The 18225-nt window shown below is 40.9% G+C and overlaps 1 protein-coding gene across 1 annotated transcript in view; it reads right to left on the bottom strand.

The window, feature by feature from the left end:
- Nucleotides 1–18225, bottom strand: part of LOC310989093 (protein sidekick-1-like) — a gene marked incomplete at both ends in the record, with an annotated part of 280354 nt that overhangs the window by 58895 nt on the left and 203234 nt on the right. Inside the window, 4 exons of the mRNA XM_083975990.1 lie at nucleotides 469–567; nucleotides 2872–3067; nucleotides 9394–9509; nucleotides 13631–13812. Coding sequence (XP_083832116.1) covers nucleotides 469–567; nucleotides 2872–3067; nucleotides 9394–9509; nucleotides 13631–13812 — 593 coding nt within the window. The remainder of the gene's footprint in view (nucleotides 1–468; nucleotides 568–2871; nucleotides 3068–9393; nucleotides 9510–13630; nucleotides 13813–18225) is intronic.

Genomic DNA, 18225 nt, shown 5'->3' with positions numbered 1-18225 from the left:
ATGTCAACTTTGCATCAAAAGTGAGATAACTTACCGAATGACACTTAATGACAGCTGTCATAAGTATTCAGTGATGTTTATGACAGTGTTATGTCAGTTTTATGAACACGTATTTTAAGTAAAGTGTTATCTAACTCTACGTACATAAAAATATAGTCCAGCGGTGGTCAGTGTTTTTTCTCCTCCTCTTCCCCACTGACCATAAGAAGCTCTCTTTTCTCGCTGTCTTGTCAGTGCTGCCCCATGTTGACTGAGTGCGAGCAAAGCGTCTTGTTCGAGTCACAACAGGCCAAGCCGATTAAAACCTGCGTTTGTCCTTTGTCGCGGGTCAGTGAGCCTTTCCCACTACTGATTGTTAGTGGGTTTAAACAGGTTTTTTTGGCCAGTGGGAAAAGGGGTAATGGAGGCAGTGAAGGAAACCAGTGGCTGTTTACAGTATGAAAGAAGCTCTTGTAGAAGCTCTCGTACCAGTAATGATGCCGTTCCTGTCTTCAGGCTCTGCCCAGCTGACTCTGAGGGACGTGTCCAAGATTTCCGTGAAGCTCAGGTGGCGAACGGGCCCAGGTGCTGAGAGACGGAGATAGAGAGAGACAAGAAGAACCACGTACACGTCAGATAAAATTGGTTTCATTTTGACTGTTTCAATCTTCAGTGGCAATTAAAGTAAAGTGTGCGGGAAGTGTCCTGGTGTTTGGAAACAGTAATCTTCAAAAAAACACACTCAGCTCTCGTCTGCGCAGCTTCACACACACAGCCTCCTAATCACATCTGCATTGACCAATACACACACACAGACACACACAGACACACACACATACTCAGGTGCATGCATGCCTGTCGTTTCTCATTTCATCCATGGCTCTCTAACCCCTCTCCCTGCAGAGCGATTAAGCTATTCATCTGAGACATTCAATAACACTCACACACACACACACACACACACACACACACACACACACACACACACACACACACACACACACACACACACACACACACACACACACACACACACACACACACACACACACACACACACACACACACACACACACACACACACTCCTATCTTACCAATGGTGGACTGACGCCAACCAAGTGTGAACTACTATTTCCAGTCATGTTGAAGAAAAAAAAAAAAAAAAAAGAAGAAATACAATCTTTATGTAAAGTCTTCCTTCATATTTCAACTGCAAAACTGCTTTTGTAATTTTCTTTTTAAAATAGAAGAGACATGACTTGAAATCGAACAGAGCCCACTGCTGATTGCACTGGGAGCTTTTCATCAGTCTTCCACTGTGTTGTACCTGAATCCCAAGGATTGAGGGGGATTGAACCCACATCCTGTGAACTTCCAAGCATTCCTCTCACACAGGTATTTGGTCCGAGACACCTCGGCTTCATTTCTTTTGAGACCTTTAAGTCTTTTCATCTCGATGTTGAACAATACAACAGAATTAACCAAGTGTTGAACCCACAACCTCAAAACTTCTGCAACTTGGTGATGTGACGACGAGTGTGATTGTGGACCTCAGGCCTCTAGTGGTGCAGAGTCTGGTTCAAATCCTCTTGTTGGTATCTAGAGCATCAGAACCGATCCCACTGCAGCCACGGTGATTATAACTCTGGTGCTTCCTCAGAGGCAGAAGCATGGGGAGGGGGGTTGTGTCATGGAAAACCACATGTGTCTAATAGGGTTTAGAGAGAAGGAAGTAAATAAAAACCCTAAATATTATGTTATGATTTAGTATTTGACACTCCATTGGCCCTGCAGTCAAGCTGTCAAATGTAGTTTCCTTTGTCTTACAAAAAGATAACAAAAAATACGAGTTTAAAGAGGCTGCCTCATTCAGTATGTAGTTAGTTAAATAGGCGTCCCCCACTCTGAATACCTGCCTGGGGCTGCAAACTGCTCACACTGTGGAGGAGTGTGGAAATGAGTCATTATAAGATCCCTGCTCCAGCCTGCAGAGGCAGTGCTGAGTCTGAACTCTAACGACTCTTGGTTGAAATTCAAACATAAAAATAGTTTTTTTGTTTTGTTTTGTTTTTTTAGACATAATTATAGTGTGATAGTGTGATGTAGAATGACCAACAGTGAGTGGGCTTCCAGTTTGTCCCCTGCCTGTTCGCTGGTCCACTGCTGGTGGGTGTGTAATGACTGGGAAGTCCACCATTGAATAGGTACACACACACACACACACACATAACACACACATACACACAAATCTATCATGAGGCAAGAATTACACCCACCGTTAACCCTGCAACACGCCCAGCACCAATCAATACCTGTCCACGGCTTTGTGCACATCTGCGAGCGTGTACACATGTGATGTGTGTCTGTGTGCGTCTACACTCGGCCTCTAATATCCCTTTCCCACTCGATAATTGCTGGTTGGTAATAATTGCTTGTCTGTCTGCCTATGGGCTATTGTGTTTACTTGACGGTATGACTGTGTGCATGTGTACGAGCTGCTGGGAGTGGCCGCTATTATATCTATCCATGGAACAGGGGGGCTATAAATGCCAGAATGCCTGAAAACATATGAATCAATTCCTTTTAAAAAGACACAGTGGGGGAGAAATAAAGAGGAGGTCTGAAGGGGGGGAAAACCAAAAACAAAAAGATTAAAAATGGAGAGAAAGTAAAGTAAGAGCCTGAGAGAAAACAGAGGCTGCTGGAGTGTAGATATTGTGTACACAGCTGCGTATCACTCTGATAGAAACAGCTGGACTCGACACAGAGCCAGTCAATACACTTTCATTATCATTCATAGGAGAGAGCCCGATCGAGAGTTTCTTTGTGTTTGGCTCTGGCTTTATTCAAATTCATGTCTGTGTGGGTGTGTGTGATTGTGTGCAACTCACTGTCCTCGTGTGTCTGCAGCAGGGCGGGCGGGCTGCGGGGGCCGTCTCCAGGTGTCGTGAAGCAGAGGGTGGAGCCGAAGTACCAGGTGAATTTCCTGAGCCCGCTGACCAATCCTGTGTGGCGAGAGCCAGGGTAGTCCGGGGTGATGGTGACGACGATAACGTCCTCCGGAGACTGCTCTGGCCAGACCAGCAGCTGTGTCCGATGAGAAAAATGCTCTTTGTTGACGTTGTAATAATAAGTTATTATAAGTTATATTACAGTACATATAATATCCACTGAATCCAACAGGTCACCCAGTTAATTTTTTGTATATTTTCCGTATTTTATTTAGTTCTTATATATTACTTTGACTTAAAGGGATAGTTCAACATTTTGGCAAATTGGCCATAATCCCTATAGTCATAGCAGTAGGTTCGTTACCTTTAATTGTCGGTGCAAGCTATTTTTAGAACGGCAGAGCAGAGCCGCGAGCTGCTCAGAGCTACGCTACGGAGGCTAATGGGATTTCTTGGTTTCCCTCATCAAACTCATCAAATACACAATCCAACAACTCCAAAACACTCTGGTGGACAAGTTGTGACCTGCACATTCACCATGCTATGAGATAATAACAGAAAGATACAAGACAGAGTTGTTTTCTAGGTAAATTCATGCAAAACCGCTGATGCGCGTTCCCATTAGGGACAGTTTTTCAGCAAGCAGTCTCTGTATTTACCATAGCTTGCACCAACAAATAAAGGTAACAAACCTACTCCTAAAACTATAGGGATTATGGCAATGTGATTATTTGCCAAAATGTTGAACTATCCCTTTAACAACATTGGCTTCAGGCTACTATTCAGACTGCATTTGTGAGACAAAACTTACTGGTGCAACAGTACTGTATGTAATACAGCAAATCTTTACAAAATGAGGCTGATACCCAGGGGCTTTTATCATTAAATTTTAAAAACAGCCAAATCCTATTTACAAATTTGTTCAAATGGCACAAACAATATTCATGTTTCACTCCAAGGAAAAGTTATCTGCATTCCAAACATATTAAAATTTAAGCATTTATTTACGTATGAATGTACCACTTAACATAAGTTTCTGCCACCAGGCCATTATCAGTCACAACAGCATCTGAGGACAAACACTAAGTTCGATATCAGTCCAGCCAAAAGCCTAATGAGAGGTTAATTTGTCTCTATTGTGAGACCTGATTTGTATTCACGGCCACAGTAGTTTGGGTTGTGTTATTGCTTTAACCACAAACACAAACAATGAAAAGCATACACTTACATATTCATAATGAGAGATAAGCCAGGGGCAAAACTGTGAAATGGTACCCATATTTATAATATTAAAAAAACCTGACTAAAATGTGAACTTTAAGCCACGTTTTCATCCTAACTTTGTTTACAAACCACATTTCTATGATAATAGAATTCAAAATGTCTCTTTGAGGGGTATTTTGTTTGGTCGGTTTACGTACATATATTTGATATTGCTGAATTGCCAATAGGTGTGCACAGCCAACTGCTATCTGCCTCAGTATTCATCAACTCTAAACACTCTGACCAAATGCCAAATGCCTTACAATGTTAATTTAATGTCATTTACAATGTGATTTAATTTAATGTGTTCATTGTCTCATTCACTGTCTCAAAGCTTCAGTGTATACTCGGTGCTCTTCTCTTTCTTCCAGTTTAAACTCAGCCCTGTAAATCATCTCGGAGACCAGCACTGGCTTGTTTTTATGAGCAGTATTACACAGACATCAGACAGTGTGTGACCCACACCAGGGTAATTTTCTCCACATTGTCCCTGTGCAGTATATTTACTGTACTTGGGCAGTCTACAACTTTGTAATACACCTAATCTTACAATTGACCATAGCAGCCTTGAGAGAGGTTCACAGGTCGCAGGCTTTCAGAGATTTGTGAAAAGAAGAGCGTTTTTGAAAAGATGAAATGTTGCACACACCTGGTGCATTCTGTCCAAATTGCAAGTCTCCATGTTGGTTAATACTCTTATTGTTATGCTGCTGTTCTGTGAGATGTCTTTATGCTCTATTGTCTGTAGTCTGTTTCCACCTTCAGGGATCAATAAAGTGCATAGTTTCGTATCATATCGTATTGTATCATGATTCAAACACCTTGCCAATTTAACATAGCAACTTAGTAGAACAGTTTTGAATTCACATGCCACAACTTCCCTTATGGCCGCTTTATTTGAGTGTCATAAGAGTGGATTTTATGCACTGCACGCAAGACTTACGGCATCGCTGGCAAAATACACATTTTGCTGATATTTGAAGTCAAAGTATGGTAAGTGTATTCAACTTTTGCAGCAAAACAGCCCTCTTCAATCATTGATGCACTGTTAATTCATGAACCACGCAACCCCCTCCCCAAAAAAGTAAATAAACAAATTCAAAACAGAACATTATTTGTGGGATCTGCACATGAAGTAGTATACTTAGTAGTCAATACTTGCCAAACTTCATGTGCTCTAACACTGACAACAGAATAACAATAATAAAAAAGAAGTAGCAGTAGAAGAGTCTGTTGTCAACACAACACACAATGCGAAGTGTTTCAAGTGTTTTATAAAAGCAAAAATGACCGTGACCACTCCACACCTGTCAGTGACGATGCTGAATGATGATACTGATGAATGAAGCTTCCAAAATCTCAATTTATTGCTCACTTTGAATTAAATGCTTGAGTGATGATTGCAGTGGGTCTGCACACTTTTTATTCATTATCTTTTCAGTCAATATTCTTCATGCTAGATAACCCTGCTGGCTTTTCTTTTTTTTTTTGGGTGGGATGGGGGTTCCTAACTATATCTTTGAATAACACTGTGGGATGACGAGTGCATACAAAAAGGACATCTTAAGGATTAACAAAGTAAATGTTGCTCCATTTCTACTCATTGCTTTAAATTACCCCCACAATCTTCAAGAGGAACCGATCAACCAATCAAATAACCTCTCCCGTGCCCTCCCATTAGCAGAAAGCTGGTGATACCCAGATACGGTTGAGTGGCTGCTTTCCTCCGTGCCAAAGGGGGAGCTGCACTGCACCCAGCCTGTCATGCTAAAAAAGGTTTTCCGTTGTAATTTATTATCAGCGCTGTACAGTTTGGGTGCAGCAGAAGAGACTGCTGATCTGGCACCCTCAAGCATCTGATGATGCTCGTCCACTTTTTTTTTTTTTAAAGGGGGTGCTGCTGGGATGATTGGTTCTGCTGTTGCTATAGAAACGTGTGCATTCTGACCCAGATTGCGATGGATAACCAAAGTATGTTAAAGAACATGTATGATGCAGCGCTGTCCTCAGAAGACCTGGGCTCAGAGCAGGGGCAGTACAACACTAGATCACAGTTTGATCCTTCTGTTGCTGCATTTAAAGGGATAGTTCAACATTTTGGCAAATTGGTCCATTGCAATAATCCCTATTGCAACAGAGTTGTTTTAGTGGTAAATTCATGCAAAACCGCTGATGCGCGTTCCCGTCGAGGGCTAGTTTTTCAGCAAGCAGTCTCTGCATTTGCCTCGAAAACAACTCTGTCTCATAATGTTCCGTTATTATCTCATAGTAGGGCTGGGCGATATATCGATATAAAAAATATATCGATATATTTTTTAATGGGATATGGAATTTGACCATATCGCATATATCGATATAGTTCAAATTTGCGCTGTGATCCTTGCTCCATTCAGGCTGCTGATCTGGAGCTCTCTGCACTGCTCGCCGCGCTCCGCGCCGCCGCCCCTCCTCTTCCTATTTTTTCATGCTTCAGACCGCTGCTTCACCAGCTGACCGAGAGGAACGCACCGAGTCCACGTCGACCTCGTTGCCGTTAACGAGCCGAGCCGCGGCTCTAGAGGCTCAGTCAGCTGCTGTAGCACAGCTGTTAGCCGTTAGCTGTTATTAGCCGTTAGCCATTAGCACGCCGTCCCCTGCAGCAGCGTCAGAGCTCCAGACCTCTGTGAGCCGCGGTGCTTTCACCAGATTCAGCTCGTAAGGTTCGCGTTTACCCCATGGATCTATGATAATATAATACATGCATGGTTTACACACGTTTGTTTTCACTCTGGTCCAAACCGTGGGTCCGTGAGTGTCACGTGACGTTTCCATGACGACTGACCGGAAAAGACGTGGGGCACGTCACGTGACTCCAGGTTAAAAAAAAAAAATCTCTGAGAAATAACAGAGACACATAGTTGTTGTTTTTTAGTTTTTAGTGCAGACAATTGATAGTTTTTTTTTATTTCAAGAGTGCCTTTCTATAAGACTCTGCTATAGCTGGTGTTTATGTTACAGAAATGTCTTATAATAAATTATACATGATAATGACAATATTTTCACATTTCCAGCCAACTTTTAACATTGATCTTAGAAGAGGCCTTATGGAATAACGCCTTCTAAAATCCATTACTCCATTACTTTGATTTCAAAAAAGGTACTCTTGTCAGGCAGTATTTATGTTTATATTTTGTTATTTGAGCAACTGAACATTTATTCATGAACCAGATGAAGAAACCTGTTTATTATTTATTCATTTGATTTTGCAACTGTTCAGTGAAATAGCCAGTTTCAATAAAACTACCTGTGACTTGTCATATTTGGCTTTAACTTTGACTGAACATTTGCTCTCACTTTGCGGAAAAATATCGGGATATATATCGTATATCGATATTCAGACAAAATATATCGGGATATGACTTTTGGTCCATATCGCCCAGCCCTATCTCATAGCGTGGTGAATGTGCAGGTCACAACTTGTCGACCAGAGCGTTTTGGAGTTGTTTGATGACGGAAACCAAGAAATCCCATTAGCCTCCGTAGCGTAGCTCTGAGCAGCTCACGGCTCTGCTAAAGGTAACAAACCTAACCCTATGACTATTATGGCAATGGGCCAATTTGCCAAAATGTTGAAATATCCCTTTAACCTCCAGTCAAAGGTAAAATTCTTTATTAAGATTTTTTTTCAATCATAGGCATCTTTGATACATCCTCTTGTATAGAAGATAAGCTCTTGGAATTAAGGCTAAATACAATCTGTTTAATGAAAAACTATTTCCCCGTTCCTTTAATATGCTCTGAATAAACCTAATTTATGGGAGTCAATAAGCATAGACAGAGAGATAACATTATTAGTTCTGCAATAATTGAAGTCAGTGCCCTCCTACAACTTCCTACTTGTACAAATCTGAAGTAAGTCTTAAGATAGTGTCAAGGGCATGTGAATGAAAGACATGAAACTCACCAGGAGTGGGTCTCGCTCGTGCAATCACTTTTGAGCTATATTATTAAGGGGGTATTGTATATAGGCACTGATCTGTGGGGGGATGAAATGAGATGAGGCTTTGCTTCATATCCTCTTTTAATTAATATCATTATCTACTGTCCTCGAACCAGTACAACACACCCAAAGATGTACACACCCACGTGTACCGCCGCACGGAGAGGCTCCACTGATTTGGAGTGGTGGAGCCTGGTATACTGAGACAACATCAGACAGCCACATCAAACAGATGGAAAACCATATAGTATTTATCAACCAACATTCATACCCTCACAAACACACACACACACACACACACACACACACACACACACAGGCCCAGTGACGCACGGCAAGAATATGATGTGTTTTTCTTTGTCATGTTAATCAGTTCCTTGGGGGTTGGTTGCCAGAACGAAGTGAAGAATAAATCACATACCAGAACTAGTACATACAGAATAGATCACTCCTCTATTCAATCCTTCGCTCCAACCCAGCTCCCCATTATCCCGCTCGCAGCGTCTTTATTATTATCACTCATTTCGCTCCAGTCCCCAGCTCCTATTTTCTCAACACCTTCTACTTTTTCTCCATATTTAATCCCCTCTTTTTTTCTCTCCCCCACACACCTCACAACACTCGGCTTGGCTAAGTGTATGGGTAAACAGGAGCAAGGCGGTGCATCCTGGGACATGACCTTTGAGCTACAAGACCTATGAGAGGTTTTCTATTCCCCAAAAATTACTTACACAGCGTTACAGTGTGTGTTTTTTTGTTTGTTTTTTGGAGCTGGCTATATAATAATCCATCTAGGACTTGAACTCTGTGACACTAGATTTTATTGAACACTGTAAATATTAAGTATTTGTCTTACGAAGAATATATCACATGTTGTATTCATTTATATCAATTGACTAGGAATAGAAGGAATTTACCCTCAAGTGCTCGTACGATAATACATTCAAGAATACAGTTTTTAGTGTATTATATTCCTTATCCTCTGTATTTTATTATCTATCTTTACATTGTCATTTAAACTATTACCTCACTATCATCCGTTTCTAAATTTGTTTGGGGATTTGACATGATCAGTTTGTATTTCTATTGCTCTCTCTAATTTGCCAACTGAGAATTTCCCCAAAATGAGACAAAAAACCCCAAAAAGGCCTCTATTATTCTATGTTATCTTATCTTATGTAAGTCGTCTTACCACATAACACTCATCCAGAGGCTCTTACCTTGTATCCCTGGTTGATGCCATTAATAAACTGCTGAGGTGGAGGGTTCCACGTGAAGCGGATGGTGGTCGAGTTGATAGCTACAACTTCCACTTCCTGCGGAGGTGCTGTGGGAACTGAACACAGACAAACATACACACTCAGTATTTAGCTGTAATGGGTACACACCACGAGGAGGAAGAGGAAGAGGAAGACGAAGAGTGCTTAGATACACTGAAAAAAAAAAAAAACATACATTCATACACAGACAGTAAAAATGCCTCAAGTGCCTTTGGAGGCCTAATAAGCAGATAAAAAACAGCTTTCAGTTACTGTACGCCTTTACTTTTTTCAAGAAGTAGTGGTTTTAAATATCTCACACAGCATTATATTTCAATATTTCATGTGGAGATCGAGTTCATTTTTTTTAATTAAAAAAATCTGCTCGGCTTGCAGAAGCTAAATGCCAAACCAACCCTTCTATTCTTCGCTGCAAAATGACCTAATTTCTCAATAAGATTCATCCCATCTATTGTATTTTGCATTTATGTATTTTGCATATTATTACTTTAGCAATGACTTGGCAAGATTAGGGTACTGACCCATCAGTGACTGATTCTGAAAAATTGTGCCTCATGAAGACGCCTTAAATGATAAATTAAATCTATTAAGGCTTTCAGTCGGTGACCTCAGGAGGCCAGACAGTGGCCACGTGATAGTTGGATTCACTCACTGGGTTTGTTGGTTTCTGTTCCTTTGCCACATTATTCTCTGATCGACATTAATGCTCGACTTAAAATGGGCACTCCAACAATTTACGGCTGCACTTCCACTGAGCTGGAGAACTCACAAGAGGGAGACTTAAAAACATTAGGCAAATTTAAAGCGGCAGACACCAGAAAATCCAGTTTTTTCTTTTTTTAAGTTGTAGTCATGATCCAAAATCTCCAACAACACTGACTGCCACTCTCTCCCACTGGAAGAAAAGTCTTTCATTCAGAATTTGATGCCTTTTAATGAATAATTCTTTCAAAAGCCCACGCACCTCTGCTTTTTAATATAGGCTTCTTTTTTTTCTTTTTTTTAATTATAGTCCTGACCCAAAGCTGAAATAACTGTTATGTATCAATGGCATCATCAGTTATTTTCCAACCTATGGAAATGTCCAAATGTCCCTCCAGCCGTAAAAACTTAAATATACACCACCAATTTATCCATGTGGAAAGAATTATTGTGTCCCACCAGCATTATTAGTATGAATTAATTACACTTCCCCAATTTATAACTCATAAAAAAGCATTTACCCCATCCATTCTGCTGCCAACAATCGTTAATAAACTAGGACTTTCTGTGTTTAAATATGAATCTCAGTACAAAAAAATCAACAATAAAAAGTTTCAGTCGAGTGAAACCAGAATAGTAATGATTTGCAAAGTATTTTCTGAAGAGTTTATACACTGTGTGTGAGGCATTCATCATTCTTTCATTCAGTGCTGCTGATAGATACGATGGTTAATGTCCAACAATAGAAGCTGGGGAATATAGTGTCTATATTGTAGTAATTTCTTCTCTGACAGATAGTTTATTTGTTCTATTTGAATAAAATAGAGTCTGGCAGGAGGTAAACAAGGGCTCACCATGTAGTGATTGATCCTCACAATACAGACACATTGACTTCATCCAGTCAGAGATTGAACCGCTGTCTCTCATGTTGCTGTTCCTTATAAACCTCTTTTTCTTTTTGTCAGTGTCAGCATATGAATGTGAACATGTGAATCAATCAGTCGGGCAAAGAAAAGAACGAGTCTCCATGATAACACCAAAGCCAGGAGGAGAGGAGTGTAATTATGAACTGTGTGTGTACTGTACTGTATGTGTCTGTTTATTTGTGTGTGTGTTGTGGGCAAGCACACGTTATGGTGATTACACCGTAAAGGGATTATGCTGATGCTAGAAAGCCACTGAGTGATGATGCACTGTTGCATGATGGGAGTGCCCTTTACATTTTTATATTTGAGCCAGAGAGGCCGGACGACACGCAGAGAGAGAGAAGAGGAGAATACAGAGAGTGGAAAAGAGCAGAGACCAGAGCGAGAACTAGTGAAAAATGTAAGGCGAGAGGTGGAAGTATAGTGACAAAGGAGTGAACCGAGGGATGAGAAGACAGAGCGAGAGTGAGAGCGAGACTGAGACTGAAGATTAATTGATATTAAAGACGTTCTTTCTCCCCCCTGCTGTGCTGACTGTACTCCTGGGGAACGGCTTCTAACCCCTCTCAGCTCGCAGCCGCAGATAAAACACTAAACTCTGTCCTCTGGGGGGAGGAGGGGGGGGTCTTAGTATGCACATATATGCGAGAGAGCTGGAAAAAGAGCAGTGTTATCAGAGTCTAATGCTGAGTTCAACCACATACTCCCAGAGATAGCGAGAGCGAGAAAATGTCCAATCCATCGCAGCCACTCCCATTAAACCACATTAGAATAATTAATGAGCCCAACTCCCTCTCCTGAGTCTATAAACCTGTCCTGAACTCTTGTAATAATGACTGTGAGTTTTATGTGCACATGTGTGCTCGTGCACGCGTGTGTGTGTGTGCAGCTCAGCCCATCTGTAATAATGATAATTTACTGTTGGAATAAAAGTCAGGAAGAAAAGAGCACATGTTTAAAGGAGATTTACCTCCACGGTCACTTCCTCTCGTCTGCGTTTACAATGCTCACTTACATTCTTCCCTTCTTTCACAACCACTTCTCTGATTTACGTTTGCAGGGGTTGAAAGTCTGTTCCTCTGTGCAGCCATGTTTATTACAATCAACATACAATTATATATCATATAATATATTTATAGAGCAGTATAGAGGGGGCTCTTCCCCCCATGGACTCCCTCCAGCTTATCCTGCAGCGACTCAAGGTGCTCCGTGGCCAGATGGGAGATGTCGTCCCTGCAGCGTGTCCTGGGTCGCCCTTAGGGGCTCCTCCCAGATGGCTGAAGCTGATGTGGCTCCGAGGAGAAGCCTCAGGGGGCGACTTAAACACAAGTCTGAGCTGCGACAACTTGCTCCTCCTGTCAAAGATGAGCTTCCTCGTCCTATCTCTGAGAGTGAAGCCTGCCAGTCAGTCCTTTGATCGCTACCCATAAGAGTAAAAACAGGAGAGGAAGTCGCTAATACAACACTGCGCTATGACAGAAAGGTCTCTGTGTATTGTTTACTCTTTACTGGCTTGAAATGATAAGAAATGCAAAGAAGCAAAAATCTGATGCACCGCCTCTTGTTGTGAGCGTGTAGTGTTTGTTTGAGCTGCAGCAGCTGCAGCTAAAGGGGAAAAATGATAAAGTGAAAGGTGGAAGTGGAGCCGATGGCAACTGAAGCAATGGTGAACAGGTGGAGCGGTCAGTTCGTCTGTATAGAGAAGCCTGGCAGTGTGGAGTCAGAGCGACGGTCAGAGAGTGGAGGAGAAAACTCCGACTGTGACAACACTGAGCTGATCGTGTTGTTTATTCTGCGGTAACACGTCTCATGTTGGCTCATCTACGGCTGTACACAATAACCTGCAGATCACCTGAGCTGACGTGAACTGCGCTCGTAGTTAATGAGTCAGATCAATAAAACTGTCAGAGTAAAAAGCGAAATATTCATCAACAACCTGTTAAAATAAATAGAAAGACTAGAGCCTCGTGTAGCCTACATGTTATGTACATGTGATAGACACATATCTTAGAGCTCATGTATGGTAGAAAAAAGACAAGAACAAAACAATGTAAATCAAATAAAATTGTAGATTAGTGAACTGTCCCACTCTTAATGAACGTGAAAGTGAACTCATGTCGTCCTCCCAAACTGAACACATTCTCTGGTTTTAGCAGGATTCAGTCAGGATGCTGCATGAACTGGCAGCATCAGCAAAAAATACTTATCGTGATGAAGATTGATCGAGATTGAGAATCAATCAATATGGAAAATGAAAATGAAAAATATATCGTGATAAAATATGTTGCCATATTGCCCAGAAATGCAATCGCCACAAAATATGTCCAACTCATTTTTTGATTTCTGATGGGGGGAACTGTCTTGCTGAGGTCATGGAAATATAATGCTACTAAAATGTAAATGTAGGAACACAGTACCAGTGCTGGTAATACAATATGTGTGTATGGACTGTCTGATGTGATGTCTAAGAAATAACCTCTTGGCTCATTTGCTTCGCCTTCCATGAATGAGAAAAAAGAAAAAAAAAGATGAGTGTCTTCTCCACTCACCTCCCTGCAGAGTGTACTCGGTGACAGGGCTGCTGTAGACGCCAAGGCCGACTCCAGTGTAGGCGGCCACCTGGATCTGGTACTGCGTCCAGATGATCAGATCTTTCAGCAGACAGTAGTTGGTCTCTGGGCTGCTGATGTTCTTCTCCTGATAGTCGCCTGGCAGCCCCGCCAGACGGTACCTACACACACACACACACAAAAAGGTACACTTATAAATGGGTTGATTTCTATAGAAACTAGTGGGAAAAAAAGTAAGAAAGTTAGTAATAGGGGTGGGAGAAAAAATCGATTCACATAGATATCGCGATATCTTGTTTGACGATTTTTAAATCGATTTTTTTTTTTTTAATTTTTAATTTTTTTTTTGAAATTTTTTAAATATTGTGCAATGTGTATTTGTTAGCCTCTTTTACATACAGAGAGTACAGGCTTTGAAAAGGGTTTAAGTTCACTTTATAATGGAGTATGTTAATTTATAGGCTCCTACAGTATTTGTGTGCAGATAAATGTTAAAAATGCGACTAAAAATCGAGAGAATCGGCAATATCGTAGAATCGCAATTTAAATCGAATCGCCATCCAAAAAATCGTAGAAGAATCGAATCGGGAGAAAAGCATATCGTCCCAGCCCTAGTTAGTAATGCATGTACGTATGAAGAAAATAATGGCTGTGGCTCAGGTTGCTGAGTAAATCAGCCAGTAATCATAGGGGTTGTTGCTTCAATTTCCGGCTTATTCCAGCCACAATGAAAGCAGCAGCCGCCCTTGACATCTGTACATGAATGGGCAAAAGAATGTAAGTCACTTTCAACAAGAAGGTGTATAAAAAAATATGTAATACAACAAAATGTACTGTAATCTCAGAAACACATCCTGGGTCTTTTACCACTTTCTACATCTCTTCATAAGATGTTATATATTATCATATCAGTGTGGTTACTCTATAAGCCTGAATACAGATATTGAAATCAACGAAAATGTAACGATAACCCAGGGTCAAGACAGAAAAAAAATCTGCTCAAAGATCAGATTTTGTGTCGGCGGTTGAAGTTCCTCGAATAGAAAGCGTCAGTGTCAGGTGGACGTCTCTGAATAGTGCAGCAGCTTCAAGGCCCCTCGCTTCAGCGCACTTGATATAAGGGCCACTTAAAGAGATATATAACCTGACTAGATGGGAAGGCGTAAAACCATTTAGGTATTGTACATATCTGATGGGAGCTGAATGGAGCAATAATCCAAATGTTGGCGTTTAAATATGAAGCCTATTCATGGCGACGGGATATTGGAGTCTGTCATCAGCTGAGTCAGCACAGACACACACACACACACAAATACGCAAAGTAAGAGGGTGTTGCAGGCTGACGGGATCTCTGTAGTGGAGGAACTAACCCCTTGTTCCTCTGTCTCTGTCTCTGTCTCTGTCTCCACCCAACACACTGACATTCAAACTGGAGGGGGGGGAGGAGGGGGAAGTTCTGTGATCCGATACAAGAGGGTGGAAGAAGGAGAATCCAAAAAGGAGGTGGACGCTGTGTCCTGTGACACCGCCGAGCCGCACGTTTCCATTTCCAACCGATTTCTGAAGTGGAGGCAGATAACGTGGGTGAATGAGGATAAAGACCTGATAACTTCTGCTGCAATTATATGCAAATTTTTTTGTCTGAGGCGGCTGATGACAGTTTGATTACACACAGTGTGTCACACTTTAGCCAGACATCACAATGAAGGACAGCGGGACCAAGGGCAGCCCGAGCATCTGCAAAGAGCACTTGTGTCTGTGTGTGATAGGAGCTGAGAGAGGGACAGACAGACAGACAGACAACTGGGGAGGAAGATTGTGCTGTGTGGTGGATCACATCTTTATACTGGGACAGAAACTAATGATCCTTTTTATTTAGTTTAGAGCCGCAACAATTATTCGATTAATAAAACAATAATCGATTATTAAATCAATCGTCAACTACTTAGATAATCTAATCTTTGAGAAGCTTTTTAAGGAAAAAAAGTCAAAATTCTCTGATTTCAGCTTCTTAAATGTGAATATTTCTGTTTTTTTGGTTCCTTTATGACAATAAACTGAGTCTCTCTTTGGTTTGTGGACAAAACAAGACATTTGAGGACGTCAGCTTGTGGTTTGGGAAACACTGATTGACATTTTTCAACATTTTATTGACCAAACAACTAATCGATTAATCGTTTAAATAATCGACAGATTAATCGATTATGAAAATAATTGTTAATTGCAGCCCTAATTTAGTTAATAAAAGATTAAATTGTATTAATGTGATATGAAAGTGATATGAAACAGAAAAAAAAGCCAATTAGAAAGGCTGCTACCAGTGAATAGTCGGTAGTTTCGGTAGTGTTTTGACAATATCTCATGCAGAACGATATTTTTTAAAACTTTTTTTCTTATCTTATAGATATATGACAAACAATTATATATTAAACTTGTTCCCACAAGTTGCAACTTCTTTGAACGGGATTTAAAAGAAATTACCTGCCAAGACCTCCTGGTACAGTGACAAAACCAAAGCAAATAATGGAAAAAAAAAAGAAAAACATCAAACAAGGCAGCAGAACAGTCACTGATACGTTTTGTCAGGTTATGTGTGTTTCCAGCCAGCTCAGAAGGATTTATTATATCTTGACAAGCTGATATCTCGTGTGTTGGATTTTGCTGTTCTTTGTTTGGCGGCTGCACTTTTTTCTTCTAGAAACAGAAATACGTCTGTAACATTTATATAATTCTCAACTTAACTGAGTAGATTTAATATGTTTTTATTATATAATTCCCCTATAGATTAGATCTACCAGCATTCTGCACTGCAACAAAACAGGTCAGTTGTTCTGCTTTAAAACATCCAACTATCTGTATGTTATTTCTCACATGAACACACAGCGTCCATCATTTTTGTTGGTAACAATTACTGCATCAAGGTCTATAAGAAGCCCTGAGTGTTTTTGTGAAAAGCCTGCTTAATACCTGACACACCATTTTTATCCTATGATTGTAGAGATGCTGTTTGTTCATTCCTCACACACGAACACACAACTCAGAAGCGACCGCCGTCCTCCTCCTCTGACGACGACAAGGAAAATAGGCAATCTGGAACACTGTGTTAAAATCCTTTAAGTAGGACATAATACCTGAGGAAGTGTACGTTATGTAAGCGATAATACCAGGCAGGTTGTGATGTTATTTATAAAACCCTCTTTCTACCGTTCCATTAGGTGATTTCAATGACCATATTCATACAAATATCAATCACGTTTGAAATTGAAAAGGGTCGGGCGATGTTATCTACACTCAGATCCTATTGTCATCCTGTGAACCTCCCACTCTTTCTCTCTCTCTTTCTTTCTCAGGGTGAACACAGCGACGGTACGATGAGAAACACATTGTATGAGTGTGTTAAGACTAAACAAACTGTCATGTCAAACAAAAGCATTGAATATTCACATTTAATAAGACAATAATCGCTCAAAATCAGCAGGAGGGAGGGAGGGAGGGAGGCATGTGGACACACAACTGTCTCTCCCTCTCCTGTTGACCGGCGTCCTTCATGTCGCTGCTCGGGTCAAAAGTTGTGTTTACAGCCATGAAAGGCAGCAGCTAAGAAGCCAAACGAAGTGATGCGTTCTGTTTGTCCGTCTATCGATCTCCACTGTGCTGTTTAATCACAGCGCAGCGCCCACACACACAACAAACAGCCCTGAGATGACAGTCAGTTGGTTGGACTGTGTGTGTGTCTGTGTGTGTGTTAGTGTCAGTGCTGCAAGCACTGCGTATAGGCAAGGGATGTCAAAATTAAACTATAGAAGTGAAAATAAAAGTATTACTAACATTAGTTTGTTTTTATCAAGGACTTATTCCTGTCCTATTGTCTATCATTCATTAAGGTTCATCTATAATCTATTATTATCATAATTATTACTGTTAATATTGTCATTTTTTTGGTCTAAGTGAATCTGTGACTGTGTGAGGGGATATGTATCTGTACACTGTTGTCTATGTTTTGATATACACTTGAAATTCCAATGGAGAAATGATAAAATAATTGAATTTAAGCTAATACATAAAAGGAAAAACAATGAGGACTATGCTACTGGTGATCATCGTCAGTCAGCCATATCTTCGTCTGTTGGCGTTACAAACAAACGGCATCATAAGTGCCAGGTTGTAGTGTCACTGTCACTTTAGAGCGCCCGGCCGATCACAAGAGCAAATTATTCAAAGTACTGTAATGATTCTGCTGTGACCCTGAAGCCTCAGCACTGTTAGCACTGAGAACAATTTCCAGCTTTTCTCTAGAGGGGGGGGGGGGGGGGGGGGGCTGTGAATCAAACCAATGACCTTCCAGTTAATGGAGAACCCAGTTAACCTCTAGAGAAACAGCCACTCTAAAGTCAAAAACTGTCAAAAATGTATGTTAAACAGCATCAATTTTGTAGCAAATTAAATTACTTTCGATTGAACTGTATATATTTGTTGAGTTGAGTTCAACTTGGGTTAATTCGAGCAACTGACAACGACGACCTCTGACAGAACAAAGAGCCCCAGAGTCCAAAACAGACAAAGACGTCCCAGCT

Source organism: Trachurus trachurus, assembly GCF_905171665.1.
Source record: "Trachurus trachurus genome assembly, chromosome: 1".
Lineage (NCBI taxonomy): Eukaryota > Metazoa > Chordata > Actinopteri > Carangiformes > Carangidae > Trachurus > Trachurus trachurus.
This window is presented reverse-complemented; position numbering and strand designations above follow the sequence as displayed.